The sequence below is a fragment of the Zootoca vivipara genome, chromosome 1, assembly GCF_963506605.1.
Source record: "Zootoca vivipara chromosome 1, rZooViv1.1, whole genome shotgun sequence".
Lineage (NCBI taxonomy): Eukaryota > Metazoa > Chordata > Lepidosauria > Squamata > Lacertidae > Zootoca > Zootoca vivipara.
Genome location: NC_083276.1, coordinates 16918266 through 16932632, shown reverse-complemented (window position 1 = coordinate 16932632; position 14367 = coordinate 16918266). Strand labels below are relative to the sequence as shown.

The 14367-nt window shown below is 41.1% G+C and overlaps 1 protein-coding gene across 1 annotated transcript in view; it reads right to left on the bottom strand.

The window, feature by feature from the left end:
- Positions 1-14003, bottom strand: part of SETD3 (SET domain containing 3, actin N3(tau)-histidine methyltransferase) — a 57934-nt gene extending 43931 nt beyond the window's left edge. The window contains exons 1-3 of the mRNA XM_035106365.2: positions 13736-14003; positions 568-677; positions 158-250 (exon numbers count right to left, since the gene is read on the bottom strand). Coding sequence (XP_034962256.1) covers positions 158-250; positions 568-670 — 196 coding nt within the window. The 5' untranslated portion in view covers positions 671-677; positions 13736-14003. The remainder of the gene's footprint in view (positions 1-157; positions 251-567; positions 678-13735) is intronic.
- Between the last annotated feature and the right edge of the window lie 364 nt (positions 14004-14367).

Below are 14367 nucleotides of genomic sequence, written 5' to 3'. Positions count from 1 at the left end.
CTCAGTCTTTTTTGAGAATACTAAAATAAGAAATATTTGTGACTCAGAGCGTGCTTAAAAGTTAATTAGGGTCTTTTTTAAAAGACAGAAGGCAGCAAAATACAGTGCCAAAATTACTTCTGATCACAGGCAATTAGAAAAACCATTTCTTGTTTACCTTTCTGTTTTTTACGGATTCTCTCAACAAGAGCTCGGATCTGTTGATACTCTTCCCACTCCTTTCCAGGACCTGGAGTTGGACTGCTACATTCTGAAAAGATAAACAACAACAAAAAATATTGCTCACTGAAATTTAACTTTTCTCCTCTCCTTAACATCAAGAGAGTACCATAAATGGATTTATATGTTCAATTTCATAACTTCCATTTGAACTCCAATACTAAAAACGTATCTTCACTGAAGCCATGAACCTCTAATATATTTTACAGGAATAGAGGGGCTAGAGCCTGGATAGACTTTCCTTTCCTAATTTAAATACTAAATAGAAAAAAATTCAGCCCTGCCTATTTTCCACATGAACTTATAGAGATAATCCCCTTCGCCACAACCACAATACAACATACTTACTTTGTAATAATTCACTAATTAGATTCAACATTTCTTTTGGAGAGACTGCTGCCGTGGCTCCAGTGCCTGACTTCTGAGTTTTCACTCTGCTTTTCTTCCCCATCTTCCAACTAAAAGAGAACAGTAGTTAAATAAGCAAGGAGTTTCTGTTACTACTTATGTTCTCTTTCTTTCTTTTTTACCATAGATACCAATATAATTGAATGCTGGGGAGATGAAGATGAGCAAATATCTGGAAGGCTTGAAAGAAAACACCTGATACTCTCATTAAAAAATTGTACCTGTGAGTAGTGCCTCATAGGTACAGCCTCCGCTCCGAAATCTGTTTAGGAAGGTCCTCCAATCCTATGGAGCAGATTGCATGAATGGAAGTCTGTTCTGCTCAAAGAACTTAGGTGCCACTCTGTTCATTATTTAGACTTTTCTATACCATCCAGTTAACCGAGTTCTGTTACTGAAGTGTATAAGAAAAGCATCCTCATGTAGAACTAAAAACACTGGTAGCTAACCATGTAAGTCACGTTAGCATAAATGTATGTATATACTTATAAAAAAATACACATTTTAAAATGCTCAATAAATTGGGTTTGATCCTAGCTGCAATAAAATGTTTTATTTAGAACTGACTTGCTTCCTGTTTCATTTATTTTGATGAGATTTACATTAATGTATTTAGGGCAGGTTTGTTGAACAAGGTTAAGTAGTGCCTACCTGTGCAAACAGCCAGTGCCAGTGCTTAAAATGTTTTTCTCTGCTAGCTGGTTTTAATATAACAAAACCGTAAATTTCTGGAAAACCATAGAAACTTTCTCCAAGGAAGAAACTGTCAAGTGTTGATGAATATGCTTGGTACATGCAGCTAAGTCGCATACCCAAATATAGAGGATCCAATGAACTTGGCACCAGATAGCATGCAAGAACAGTGGCAGCAAGAGTTTAACTCATCTCCCACTCTTAACTCTTGTTGGCAAAGATCTCATGTTGTGTTCGGCTTTGAACTTCTGTTCCACCAAAATCTTTCCTTGATGATAGATATATATATAATTTTCTTCTTTCCCACTCAGTTTAAACAAAAAAATGTGCACCCAATACTTTCCTTCAGAAGGCACTCACTTTGCAATAAATAAGTTCATTAGTGCATGTTTTTGCAACCTTAACACCCTGTAACCCTAAAGTTAGATTGATAGGATTAACATTTTGCTCTCAACAAAATGCTTTACAACTCAATGGCTGCACAATCTATTAATTAGTGCAAACATAAATATTCCAGAAACCTTATCAGAAAGAATAAGATCTCTATAACATAACCAAGTCTAAGAAGAATTTCTAGCTTACTTTTATCAGATTTCTTATCTAAAACATGCCCATAAACACATTTGCATGCCATCCCAATCTCCGAGTGGTGTGAGATTCCAGGGGTCCCAGGCACTTACCCGGGGTTTGTGTTTTCTTTTGGAATGAAACATAGTAGAGACTGTTGAGTCTTTATGATATGTGCTTAATTTACACATACGGTATATGCAACCTGAGCCTACGATGGAGAGGTTCACAGCATTAATCTCCCAAGAAAGTCCTGCTTCTCCCATTGCCACTGCCTTGGATTGCAGCAGAAATCAGGCCGGCCCTCTCTCTCTCTCTCTCTCTCTCTCTCTCTCTCTCTCTCTCTCCCTCTCTGCCTTTTCAGCCTGTAGCTTTTGCATCCAGTTTCTGGTTCACAAAACTCAACTCTCACTCTGGACTTTTGTCTTTCTAACAGACAATTGAGGGAGGGGGGGGGGTCCTAACCCTTGGCCCTCTGGCACAGAGCCACTCCCTTTGTGGGCCATTATCAGGATGGTCTGGCTATTCCAGCAACTGAATCCATGCTGGATCCAGGAATTACCGGTAGAAGGGGGGCTCAGGGCATACAGCCTATCCGCTGCAAACTCACAACTAAAACAGTATTTTAACACTATACACACAGCATTATTATTTCTACAGCACTATCCACAAAAGTAAAGGTAAAGGGACCCCTGACCATTAGGTCCAGTCGTGACCGACTCTGGGGTTGTGGCGCTCATCTCGCGTTTTTATTATTATTTAAAAATACATTTATTTAATTTCCATTTTTACACTAAATAAAAGCAAACCCAAACATAGATACCACAAATCCATTACAGTAAAAATACATTTTTCAACCCCTTCCCCCCTCCCGTGCGTGATTTCATTAATTCAACATTCTACTTTCTCTTCTTCAGTTGTTATTGTTTTCCATAACCTTATCTTATATCCTTTGTTTTATTCTTATTTTCTTCTTGTTTTCCATTGCACATTTTACACCATATCTATCAATATATCTACTCCAGAACCATGCACCATCATATAATCCTTCACTCCTTCCCATTCCTTCATTATTTCCTGATTTGTGCATCCAAGTAGTCGCTTGGACTACTGCAATGTGGGGCTACCTTTGAAGGTGACCCGGAAACTAAAACTAACCCAGAATGTGGCAGCTAGACTGGTGACTGGGAGCGGCTGCCGAGACCACATAACACTGCCCCTGAAAGACCTACATTGGCTCCCAGTATGGTTCCGAGCACAATTCAAAGTGTTGGTGCTGACCTTTAAAGCCCTAAACTGCCTCGGTCCAGTATACCTGAAGGAGCGTCTCCACCCCCATCGTTCTGCCCGGACACTGAGGTCCAGCACCGAGGGCCTTCTGGCGGTTCCCTCGCTATGAGAAGCTAAGTTACAGGGAACCAGGCAGAGGGCCTTCTCGGTAGTGGCACCCACCCTGTGGAATGCCCTCCCACCAGAGGTCAAAGAGAACAACAATTACCAGACCTTTAGAAGGCATCTCAAGGCAGCCCTGTTTAGGGAAGCTTTTAATGTTTGATGGATTTCTGTATTTTAGTATCTTGTTGGAAGCCGCCCAGAGTGGCTGGGGGAACCCGGCCACATGGGCGGGGTATAAATAATAAATTATTATTATTATTATTATTATTATTTCCTCTAATTATTGCCATTAATTTTGCAATAACTACCAATTAACACATTTTACTTCTGCATTCTATTATTGTAGGGATTTTCTCCCCTTTCCCATTTTTGGCAATTAACAATCTAGCCGCCCCTGTGGCATATAAAAATACATTTATATTCCTTTTGGGGATCTCTTCCGAAATTAGTCCTAATAGAAAAGATTCTGGGTTTTTTTTTAATGTGATTTTAAATGATTTTTTAATTCTTCATAAATCTCATTCCAGAATCTTTTAATCAGATTGATTTTTATACATTTTTGATAATTTTTCTGGGGTGATGTACCACCTGTAGAACATCTTCAGCATGTTTTCTCTTACTGATGAGCAGGCCGTAAAATGTAAATCTCTTTTCTATAATCTCTCCCATCTTTCAAATTCAATTGCATGACTGACATCCCTTGCCCACTTAATCATCACCTCTTTGTTGTTTCATCTTTCAGCTCCCATTCTGAGCTGAATGGGAGAATGGGCGCTCATCTCACGTTATTGGCCGAGGGAGCCGGTGTACAGCTTCCAAGTCATGTGGCCAGCATGACAAAGCCGTTTCTGGCAAACTAGAGCAGCACATGGAAACACTGTTTACCTTCCCGCTGTAGCGCCACCTATTTATCTACTTGCACTTTGATGTGCTTTCGAACTGCTAGGTTGGCAGGAGCTGGGACCAAGCAACGGGAGCTCACGCTGTCGTGGGGATTCAAACCGCCAACCTTTTGATCGGCAAGCCCTAGGCTCTGTGGTTTAATTCACAGCGCCACCCGCGCCCCCTTATCCACAAAAGTAGCGGTATACAAATGACAGAATAGATCCGTGCCATGAGGATTTTACAATCTAGGATACCAGACAGACAACAGAGAGAGGGAAACAAATGGATCCAGGATCAACAGGGAAAGGATGTGATTATTGCATTTACATGTACAGTACTTAGGATAAGTTACACTACAGCATGGAAGTTCTGCCAAAACACCTGAAGTCTAAAAATGAATTGTGTCATCACACTTCTGGCGAGTTGCTTTTTTTAAATGCCAACAACTCCCAACTGCTGTTGCTATAATTTAAATCCAAAGTACAAGAAATTTCTACACAGTGAAATACTATCCTCTAACAGGAATCTCAGAACTATTTGAGTTCACTGTGATACAGTGGTCACCTCTATAACAAAGAAAAAAGGAAGAGATAATTTTCTTTGGTGCAATGCAAAGAAGTTTAACAAAATTGATTGATTTAAAGCACCTAGATTTAAATAATGGAGTTAAATGATTTATAATAAGTGAGTTACATCAAGTTTCCTATTCTGAAACTGTTAAATTTTCTTTTTGTACTATAAAATAATGTTTGCTTATAAAGGGCTGTGTCCAATTAGTGTCCATTGGAAGAAAGGGTTATTTCCCTTTTAAAGCTGTCCATGTTGGTGGTCACTACCACGTTAGCAAACCCCATGGTTTAACCATGCAGTTTGAAGAAGTATTTCCTTTTGTCTGCCCTGAATGTCTCACTATTTAGTTTCACTTGATGATCCAGGGTTCAAATATCAGGAGATAGAGAACCTATTCATCCCCCCCCACCTCATGCATAACTATACTTTTGTAACGTGTCCTCCTTACTCACTGTAATAAAACAGAATAATGTACATGTTGCAAACTAACATTTATGATAAGAACCCAAAGGCATACAGTACTTGTCTTTGAAAAAAACCTCTAGAATAGACTAAATTAAACCAGTATCAAAGCAGAAGTTAGATGAAATCATTCTAGGGGAAATAAAGACAATCATCAACAATACTTAGTATTCCAAATCCTCTAGATATAGCTAATAAATCCCCAACTCTCTCCCACACATTCTAACTTATTTCAAAATCCAAACTAGCATAAAGTTAATTATTTCAATACAAGATCCAAATAAGATCACAGTTTTACAAAGTGGCTTTTAACAGTCCAAGCTCATTTGTAAGAACTAAGCAAAGCAAGTTTCACTGTAGAAAATCCTACTCATTAAGGTGTCCTCTGAAAGTACACACAATGGGCAAGATCCACTTGTGCACTCCTTCCTGTCCTTCCCTTGCAACCACCTTGGGGGGGGATTGCCCCAGAGGATTCTACAAAGAATGTTTTGGGGTGCACAGAGGGCTGGGGTGGAGAAAAGAAACTTAAGCCATGTTGCACAAGATTTGCATTGGGCAAATTAGGCATGTATCATTAGATGTCCTTCCAAAATTGTCATTGTTCATTTAACAGAAAATTATTATTTTGCAAATACTGTTCTGCTGAGAGCTAAGACAAGTTATGCTTTGAATCCTGAGATTTTTATGACTGTGGGGACAATATACAGAATAATCCTTTAAAATCTCAGAAACAAGATGAAGGCTAGGGGAACCAAGGAAACTGCCAGTAAAAGCCCTTATTTTTCTCTTTAGCGAAACATGCTCCACTTCTAGCTGCCTCACTATTTGACCAGATGCCAGTCTAGTCTAGTACTCATTTGTGGCCTGTTAGATAATCCTTAGAAGTCACAAAAAACCCATTCCCTTCTCGACCCCAGCATTGATCATTAGAGGTGTACTGCCACTGAACACAGAGGTTTCAATTTTATTTCTTGTAGCTAAAAGCCACCAAGTCTACAGTAGTACCTTGGGTTACAGACGCTTCAGGTTACAGACTCCGCTAACCCAGAAATAGTACCTGAGGTTAAGAACTTTGCTTCAGGATGAGAATAGAAATCACACGGCGGCGGCACAGCGGCAGCGGGAGCCCCCATTAGCTAAAGTGGTAGCTCAGGTTAAGAACAGTTTCAGGTTAAGAACGGACCTCCAGAACGAATTAAGTTCTTAACCAGAGGTACCACTGTATTTGAGTTTGTAATGGTCCATTATAATTTGTTACCTTTGTACCCTACTACTGAAGAGAATGCCAGGAACTTAGGCCATCAGTAATAGTCTGTATGTTTTGCAATATCCCAAAATTAGTACTTGGGCTGATGTAACTGATACAGCAGTGAAGCTACTTCCCTTCACAAAGCAACTGCCTACTGACAGCAGACTGCATCAGAAACTCTTGCCCTTCGGGGCTCAGTCTTAGAACCTTGGAATCATAGAATCTTAGAATTATAAATCTGGAGCGAAGCCTGGGGGTCATCTACTTCAACCCCATTGCAATGCATATGTGACAGGTGGCCATCCAACCTCTGCTTAAAAAGCTCCAAAGAAGTAAAGTCCCCTAGGGAGTCTCTTCTACTATGGAACAGATCACATTCAAAGAAAGACACAAGGAGGAATACATATTCTACTTGTGAAGAATCTCTATGCTACTACAGCAGCAAGAATGTTACTTGCCCCAAAATGGAAAGAAGCAGAAGTCCCAGTAAAGTAAGAATGGATTCAAAAACTTATGGAATATGCAGAAATGGTGAAACTTACTGGAAGAATAAGAAATCAAGATAACAAACATTTTATAAAAGAATGGAAATGGTTTATTGAATATTTACAAATAAATTGTAAACAGATAAGAACATTGGCAGGATTATTGTAATAACCTGCAGTTTTATAAGAGTACAGTATATATTTAAAGTAGATGAATAAATGAGCAAATTATGTTAATTTGGATATGCAGAAGATATTAAAAATTAACTTAAAGAACTGCAGAAAGAGTGGGAAGGAAGTCCAGTTTTGAAATGTTAAAATGTGTAAAGTTAGTGAAATGTATAAATCTGAAAAGCATTTAAATATATATTTATATCTGTGTGATTTAAAGCTCTGGTTTCGAAGGGCTCTAAAATATGTTGTGCAGCTCTCTGGTTCAGACCCCAAATTTGTGGAAGGTTCTAAACTGCCCAGAGTATTATTATTAAAACAGAGCTGGGCTGCATAACCCTGCTTTTCCTTGCATGTTTTCCCCCACATAAGAATACCCAAATAGTACTTTTATCTTACAAAGATAAATTCTACTTGTGTTAGTTATCACAGTAGGATGGTTTATGACAGTTTGCTTGTAAACTGAACCAGCTCCCCTTTTAAGAACTTAAACCAATCAAGAAAAAATAGGTTTCAGCAAATCTATGTAGCAAAGTCCATAACAACTTTAGAAGAAAAAGCATTTCTCTTGTTAAGTTCACACACTAGAAAACTATGGCATCTTCCTGACATTTAATTACAACATGGTGTATCATGTTTTGTACACGCAGTTTCTCAACAATCATTAGAATTAACTGGGATTCTGGACGCATGTGGGTTGCAAAGAATGTATGCTAATAAAAATATATACCTACCGAAAGTATAATATCAATTAAAAGAAAGTGAATATTAATTCTGTACTTAATTTGCTAAAAGATTGTAATTCTCCAGTTTCCTTGTAGAATATGGAATTTTAAAGATCATAAATGAAGTTGTACCATACAGTACTAGCAAGGAGACAAACTTATACAGTACAGTACTGGTGTTTCATTTTGAGATAGCATATAGTCAACAGGGTATTTTTAAGCAAATTAAAAATAGGTGAAAGTCACAATAAGCAACACAAGCCTGTTTGCTGGTTTTTACTCTTTCACCATTTTGTCATACAAAAGGCTTTCCATATACCAGAAGACAGAGTAAGATCCAATGTCAAACAAGCAGACTTCTGATTTGCAACAGTATTTCTTCCTTCTCCTACCTCCCTGCCATTCCCCAAACTCTCCAAAGCAGACTTTTTGGGAGAGGTAGGCAGCAGGAGAGCAAGGGGAAGTTCTCTTACATGTATGGAAGTCCGTTCTGCCTGTGTAGGGACACCTCTGAATACAACCCCAAGAAAGGATCTGTAAAGCATATATAATGCAAAAGCATTTAACAAATTCAAATTCCTAACCTAACAGTCTGACATAAGCAATGAGCAGGTTAAATCATGCCACACCACAAAACATGGAATAGTAAAATGAGTTGATGGGTAGAACAAGCTAGCCATTTTGCTGAAGCAGATGTTGTGATTCTGTGGCCCTTCAGATATTGCTGGACTACAACTTTCACCATCCTTGACTATTGGGTAAGCTCGCTGTGACTGATGAGAGTGGAGTCTAACAACATCAGAAGAGTCAAAGGTTCCTCATTCCTGTGCTAAAGGAAAACAATTCCGAAATGAGAGATGAAGCATAATGATGTTTAACAGTTTCTCCCAAAAAAGCATGAGAGCATATTAGAGATGTAAAATTTCCGAAAATTTTGAAGCTTGGAAAAAAACCCGTTTTTCCGGGGGGGGGGGAGGGGGATGGAAATTTTTGGAAAAATTAAAAAAAATGCTACATTAGCACTTCTTTTTTCTTTTACAGATTGAAAGTCATTCTGTTACTTTAGAAACATAAAATATAACTATGAACAATTTTAATGGGCATAAAGTTATCACAACTAGCATATTAAAAATATAGTGTATCCAAACAATTAATACCAACAGAATTTACTTTTAAAATAATATTTGTATTTGTAACAAATGGAGCAACAATCTCCTGAACTGTTTACTAGTTTATGTGGAACAAAGAAAACTCCACAAAACAATTTTTAAAAATCCAGAAGTAACCCTAACCTTTTAAAATTAAGTACAGTATATACTTTCAGGCCCTTTTTGTTGCTCTATATTTTCTTCCAGTGCTTTGAGGCCTAGTGAAGAGGAGCAGAACCAATGCATACCACATGCATGCAAAAACAAAACTGAAACCTTTTTCTTTTCTAGTGACAACAGCACCTCCTAAAGGAAGAAATGTATCTTGTTCTTGCATTGGAGAGTTCAGTTTGTAACCTAGGACTTGCTTGTCCTCACAGAAATTAGAATAATCTGATACCATACATACTTTTTAGAAATGATTTATAAAATATTTGAACCCCTTATCTTAAAATATTTTATCCATCATGTTAAAATAAAACATTCCACAATCTATTTTTTATTTTTTCAATTTTTCAGGAAGAAAAAGGCTTATGGGGAAAAACGGAAAAAAACCGTTTGTTTTTTTCCAATTTTTTCCGGGCCTTCATATCTCTAGAGCAGATCAGGGACATACACAGCCTTGCATTCAAATCTTGCAATGGCCAACCAGATGCCTATGGAAAGCCCACATGTAGAGCATAAATGCAATAACCCTCTCCAATTTTTCTCTTGATTTTTTTGGTCATACTTTGATATTTCATGGTGAGGGGTGCATCAGTTGGGTTGAACAGACAGGAAGAGAACCAAGATTTCACAAAATAAAAAAATGCCTCCAAACTACAAGATCTTAATCCATTATCAAGCCTCGTTAAATTTGTGTTCCGTTTTCCTCCCACATGAGCCATGAGTAGATTGCCTATCTTTCCCTCATGAACTAACAACAAAGAACCACTGGCACGGCAAACAGCATCACTCCATTACCCATATACGATTCTCGACTAGCCATATCTCTGCCAATACAGTATTAAGTGGGTGGATGGATAAATGCAGTAAAAAGTTAAACCTACTACAAAAAAAAAAAACTTTGAGAAGAAAGGAAACATAACTTCAGTGAAAGGGACATTAAATTATCAATGAATAAGAATGGAGAATTCAAGATGGAAGCAAGTGCAATCACACTACAATTATGATCAGGTTAAAGTAAAATGGGGTAACTGTACACTCATTTGGCAGAAAAGGTCTGGAATCATAGAGTTGGAAGGGATGCCAAAAGTCATCTAGTGTAGTCCAACCCTCTGCAATGCAGGAATCTCAATTAAAGCATCCACGACAGACGGCCATCCAACCTGTGTTAAAAAACCTCCAAGGAAGGAGAGTCCACCACCTCTTGTGGGAGTCTGTTCCACGGCTGAACAGCTCTGTCAGAAAGTATTTCCGAATGTTAGTTGGAATCTCCTTTCTTGCAACTTGAAGCCATTGGTTCAAATCCTACCCTCCAGAGCAGGAAAAAACAAGCATGCTGCCTCCTCCATGTGACAGCCCTTAAGATATTTGAAGGTGGCTATCATATCTCCTCTCAGTCCCCACTTCTCCAGGCTAAACATACCCAGCTCCTTCAAGCGCTCCTTATAAGGCTGTTTCCATACCCTTGATCATCTTGGTTGCTTCTCCTCTGCACATGTTCTAGCTTGTCAACATCCTTCTTAAACTGTGGTGCCCAGAACTGGACACAGGATTCCAAGTGTGGTCTAACTAAGGCAGAATAGAGTGGTACTATTACTTCCATTGATCTGGACACTATACTTCTGTTGATGCAGCCTAGAATGTTCAGCTTGTGGTCCACCAAGACTCCTAGATCCTTTTCACCTGTACTGCTAGTAAGCCAGGCATCCCCCATCCTATATTTGTGCATCTGGCTATTGCTGCCTAGGTGCAGAACCTTACATTTGTCCCTACTGAAATTTTAGCTTGTGCTGATTTCTCCAAACTGTTAAGGTCATTTTGAATTCTGATTCTGTCTTCTCCGGCATTAGCCACCCCTCCCAGTATGGTGTCATGAAATTTGATGAGCATCCCCTCAATTCCTTCATCAGTCATTTATAAAGATGCTGAACAACGGGCCCAGGACAGAACCCCACTTTTCACTTTTTCCAGGATGATGAGGAACCATTAATGAGAACTCTTTGGGTTCAGTCAGTCAGCCAGCCACAAATCCACCTAACAGTTACCTCATTCAAACCACATTTTACTAGCTTCCTCATGAGAATATTATGAGGTACTTTGTCAAAAGTCTTACTGAAATCAAGATACACTGTGTCCACAGCATTTCCCTGATCCACCAAGTTTGTAATTCCATCAAAAAATAAATCAAATTGGTTTGGCATGACTTATTTTTGAGAAACCCATACTGGGTCTTAGTAACCACAGCATCCTTTTCTAAATGCTCACAGACCAACTGTTGAATTATCTGTTCTAGGACCTTCCCTGGCATCAATGTCAAGCTCCCTGGTCAGTAGTTACCTGGGTCTTCCTTTCCCTTTTTGAAGAAGGGGAAACATTTGCCCGTGTCCAGTCTGTAGGGACCTCACCTGTTCTCCAAAAAATTTCAAAGATAATAGACAAAGGCTCCACAAGCTCCTTTAGTACACTTGAATGCAGCTCATCGGGCCCTGGAGATTTGAATTCATTTAAAGTAGCTACCATAGGTGTTCCCTCACTACCTTTTTTCCTATCTGGGGCTGCAGCTCCCTCCTTACATTATTTATTCTGTTATCACCAGGTTGAGCATCACTTTCCCTTTGGGTGCAGACAGGGGCAAAGTAGGTGTTGAGTAGTTCCGCTTTTTCTCTGTCACCCAATAGCATTTCTGTGTGTTCCCCACACAGAGGACCTACCACTTGCTTGTTCTTCCTCTTACTTCGGACATAGCTGAAGAAACCTTTTTTATTCTTTTTAACTTCTCTTTCAAGCCTAAGCTCATTCTGTGGTTTAGCCAGCCTGACTTTCCCCCTGCAACTGTTGGCTACTCGGGTATACTGTACTCCTCCTCTGTGATTTCCCCTTTCTTCCACTCTGGGAATGACCCCTATAGTTTGTATGAAGTAAACTAGCATAAAAAACCAAAGAGAAGAGAATTGAAAAGTTATGGCTTCATCCCTATGAGGAATAGGCAAAAGTAGAATAATTATCTGCAAAAACAAGACAGACATTTAAAGAAAGGAATGGAAGCTGTGTATGAGACAATCAAAACAGTTGCATGGAGAATTACAAAAGAATTACTAATGTCAGTAGGATGCCTGTAAGAGAAATGGAATTGGCATTAAGGTCAAGATGTGATAAATGTACCATTGTGAAATTTAGAAAATAAGCAGCAAAATACTGGAACTATAGGCACTTTAATCTGAAAAATATATGATAATCATGAAATTAAACTGAATGTGCTGCAATCCTATACACCCCTACCCTAGAGTAACCTCAGAGAACAAAATGCGGCTTACTTCTGAGTCTCGGGCTGCAATCTTGAACGCACTAACAGGGGATAACACAGAGAGATTGCTAGTTGTCAGGAAAGGGCAATATCCAGTGTTGTAAGATAGGAACAGGAAATAATGTAGACTAGTAGGGGAATGGTAACAAGGGGCCGGGTCAAGATTAATGTACATTAAAAGCAAAAAACCATCAAGGAACATGAGACTCAGTGAAGTATTTATTCCCTCACTGTGTGTGTGTGTGTGTGTGGGAATACAGACATGAATTTGATTTAATAGACAAGGTAGGTAAGTAAACACCGGGAGTTTCATGCATGCTGGCAGCTAAGCCACATTATGACAAATAGGTAATATTTGGAAAACATCAATGCCAAAGAGACTGTGAGGCAACTGTATACAGTGATAAGCAGCTGTCATGCGGCTTGTGAAGCAGTGTTAACCTGTTATTTATTAGAAACGGGAGAGAGAGTAGAAGCTGAGCAGAAATGGTGGACGGCAGGAGGCAGAAGCCAAAATTGGGCATAGAACAGGCCAGGATATGAGGAGATGAATATGCATGGAGGCCGGTGCGTGCAGCAAATGCGTTTGCGAAATGGGAGAGGCGGAGGGGCAAGGCCCTTGGTAAGGCTGCAATCCTACGCACACTCATTTGGGCAAGGAAGAAACGCCTTGCCCAAAAAACCCATGACCCGACTTAAAAATAAACCATGCGGGAGGCTGCAGGAGCGCATCTTCAGGATCCGTTGGAACTGGTGAGCGCAACGCCTCTTCCTCCCCACCCCCCACCCGCCGTTGAGATGCGCATGTTTACTTCGGAAATTGGAGCGTTATGTTTAGTAGGATGGCACCGCACGAGTGGTTTGAAAAACACACATGCACACACACACACCCCTTCCTAGCCCTCTGGAAGAAAACTTCGGGGAGGGGTGTGGGCCGACCCCGACGGTGGCTGTCCTCCCGGACCAATTCACCGGCACGGACATGACAGCGTGCAAGTAAGATCGTGTGAACGGGTGGACAAGGGCTGACACGGGATGACGCAGCTAGGCGACCTCCTGAATCGCGTGTGTCGGTTTCCGAAGAGAGCAACCGGCGGCGGTGGTGGCGGAAGCGTCTTCCTCAGTGGCTTGTGAGGGCCCTCAGCCACATGGTTTTTTTAGTATTTAAATAAGAAAGACACAGGAGGAGGAAGGCGCCAGGGCCGGACTAGCCCCCACCCGCCTCGCCCTCCTCTGAGACGACGCACGAGAGAGACGGGGACGGGATTTAGGCCTCCCCCATTTACCTTTTTTAGCGACGACAACACGGGGCTCAAAATCCTCTCACCGGACGGCGCTGCCCGGGGTGTGGAGGGGGGGAAGGGAATGGGGGAGGAGGCGGCGGCGGTGGCCGCGAAGCCAACCACAGCCCCGCCGCGCGCGTGCGCGTAAACACACACCTACAATCTCACTCAGTGGCTCTGAGGACCCAGCGCGGGCCCCGGTCCGCCTGCGGCCCCCCTCGCCCGCCCCTCCAGCGGAGCCCAGGCCTCCGCCGCTGCCATTGGCCCGCAGTCCTCACACTGGGGCGGGCCAGCCAATCCGGCGCGCCTCCTCCTCGCCCCTCTCTCCTCTCTCACACACTTCTTTTAAAAGGGTGGGGCGCGTGCGCGAGAGCCTAAGGGAGGGAAAGGGCAGCGGAGCGAGCGCGAGAGACGGGGTGGTTGTGTAGCAAATTCTGATTGGCGGGGATAAGAGCTCCGCCCAAGTACACCGCCCCTTCCTCACCCCGTACGTCTTCTTCGTTTCCCCACCCCACCCCCCGCCTCTTGGAGAGCTCATTGGCTGGAGTCAAACGCCTTCGTTTCTCCCGTTCGTCCCTCCCATTGGCTAACGAGGGCAAAGGGGAGTGGGCGAGGGACAAAACCAAGCCTCGTCT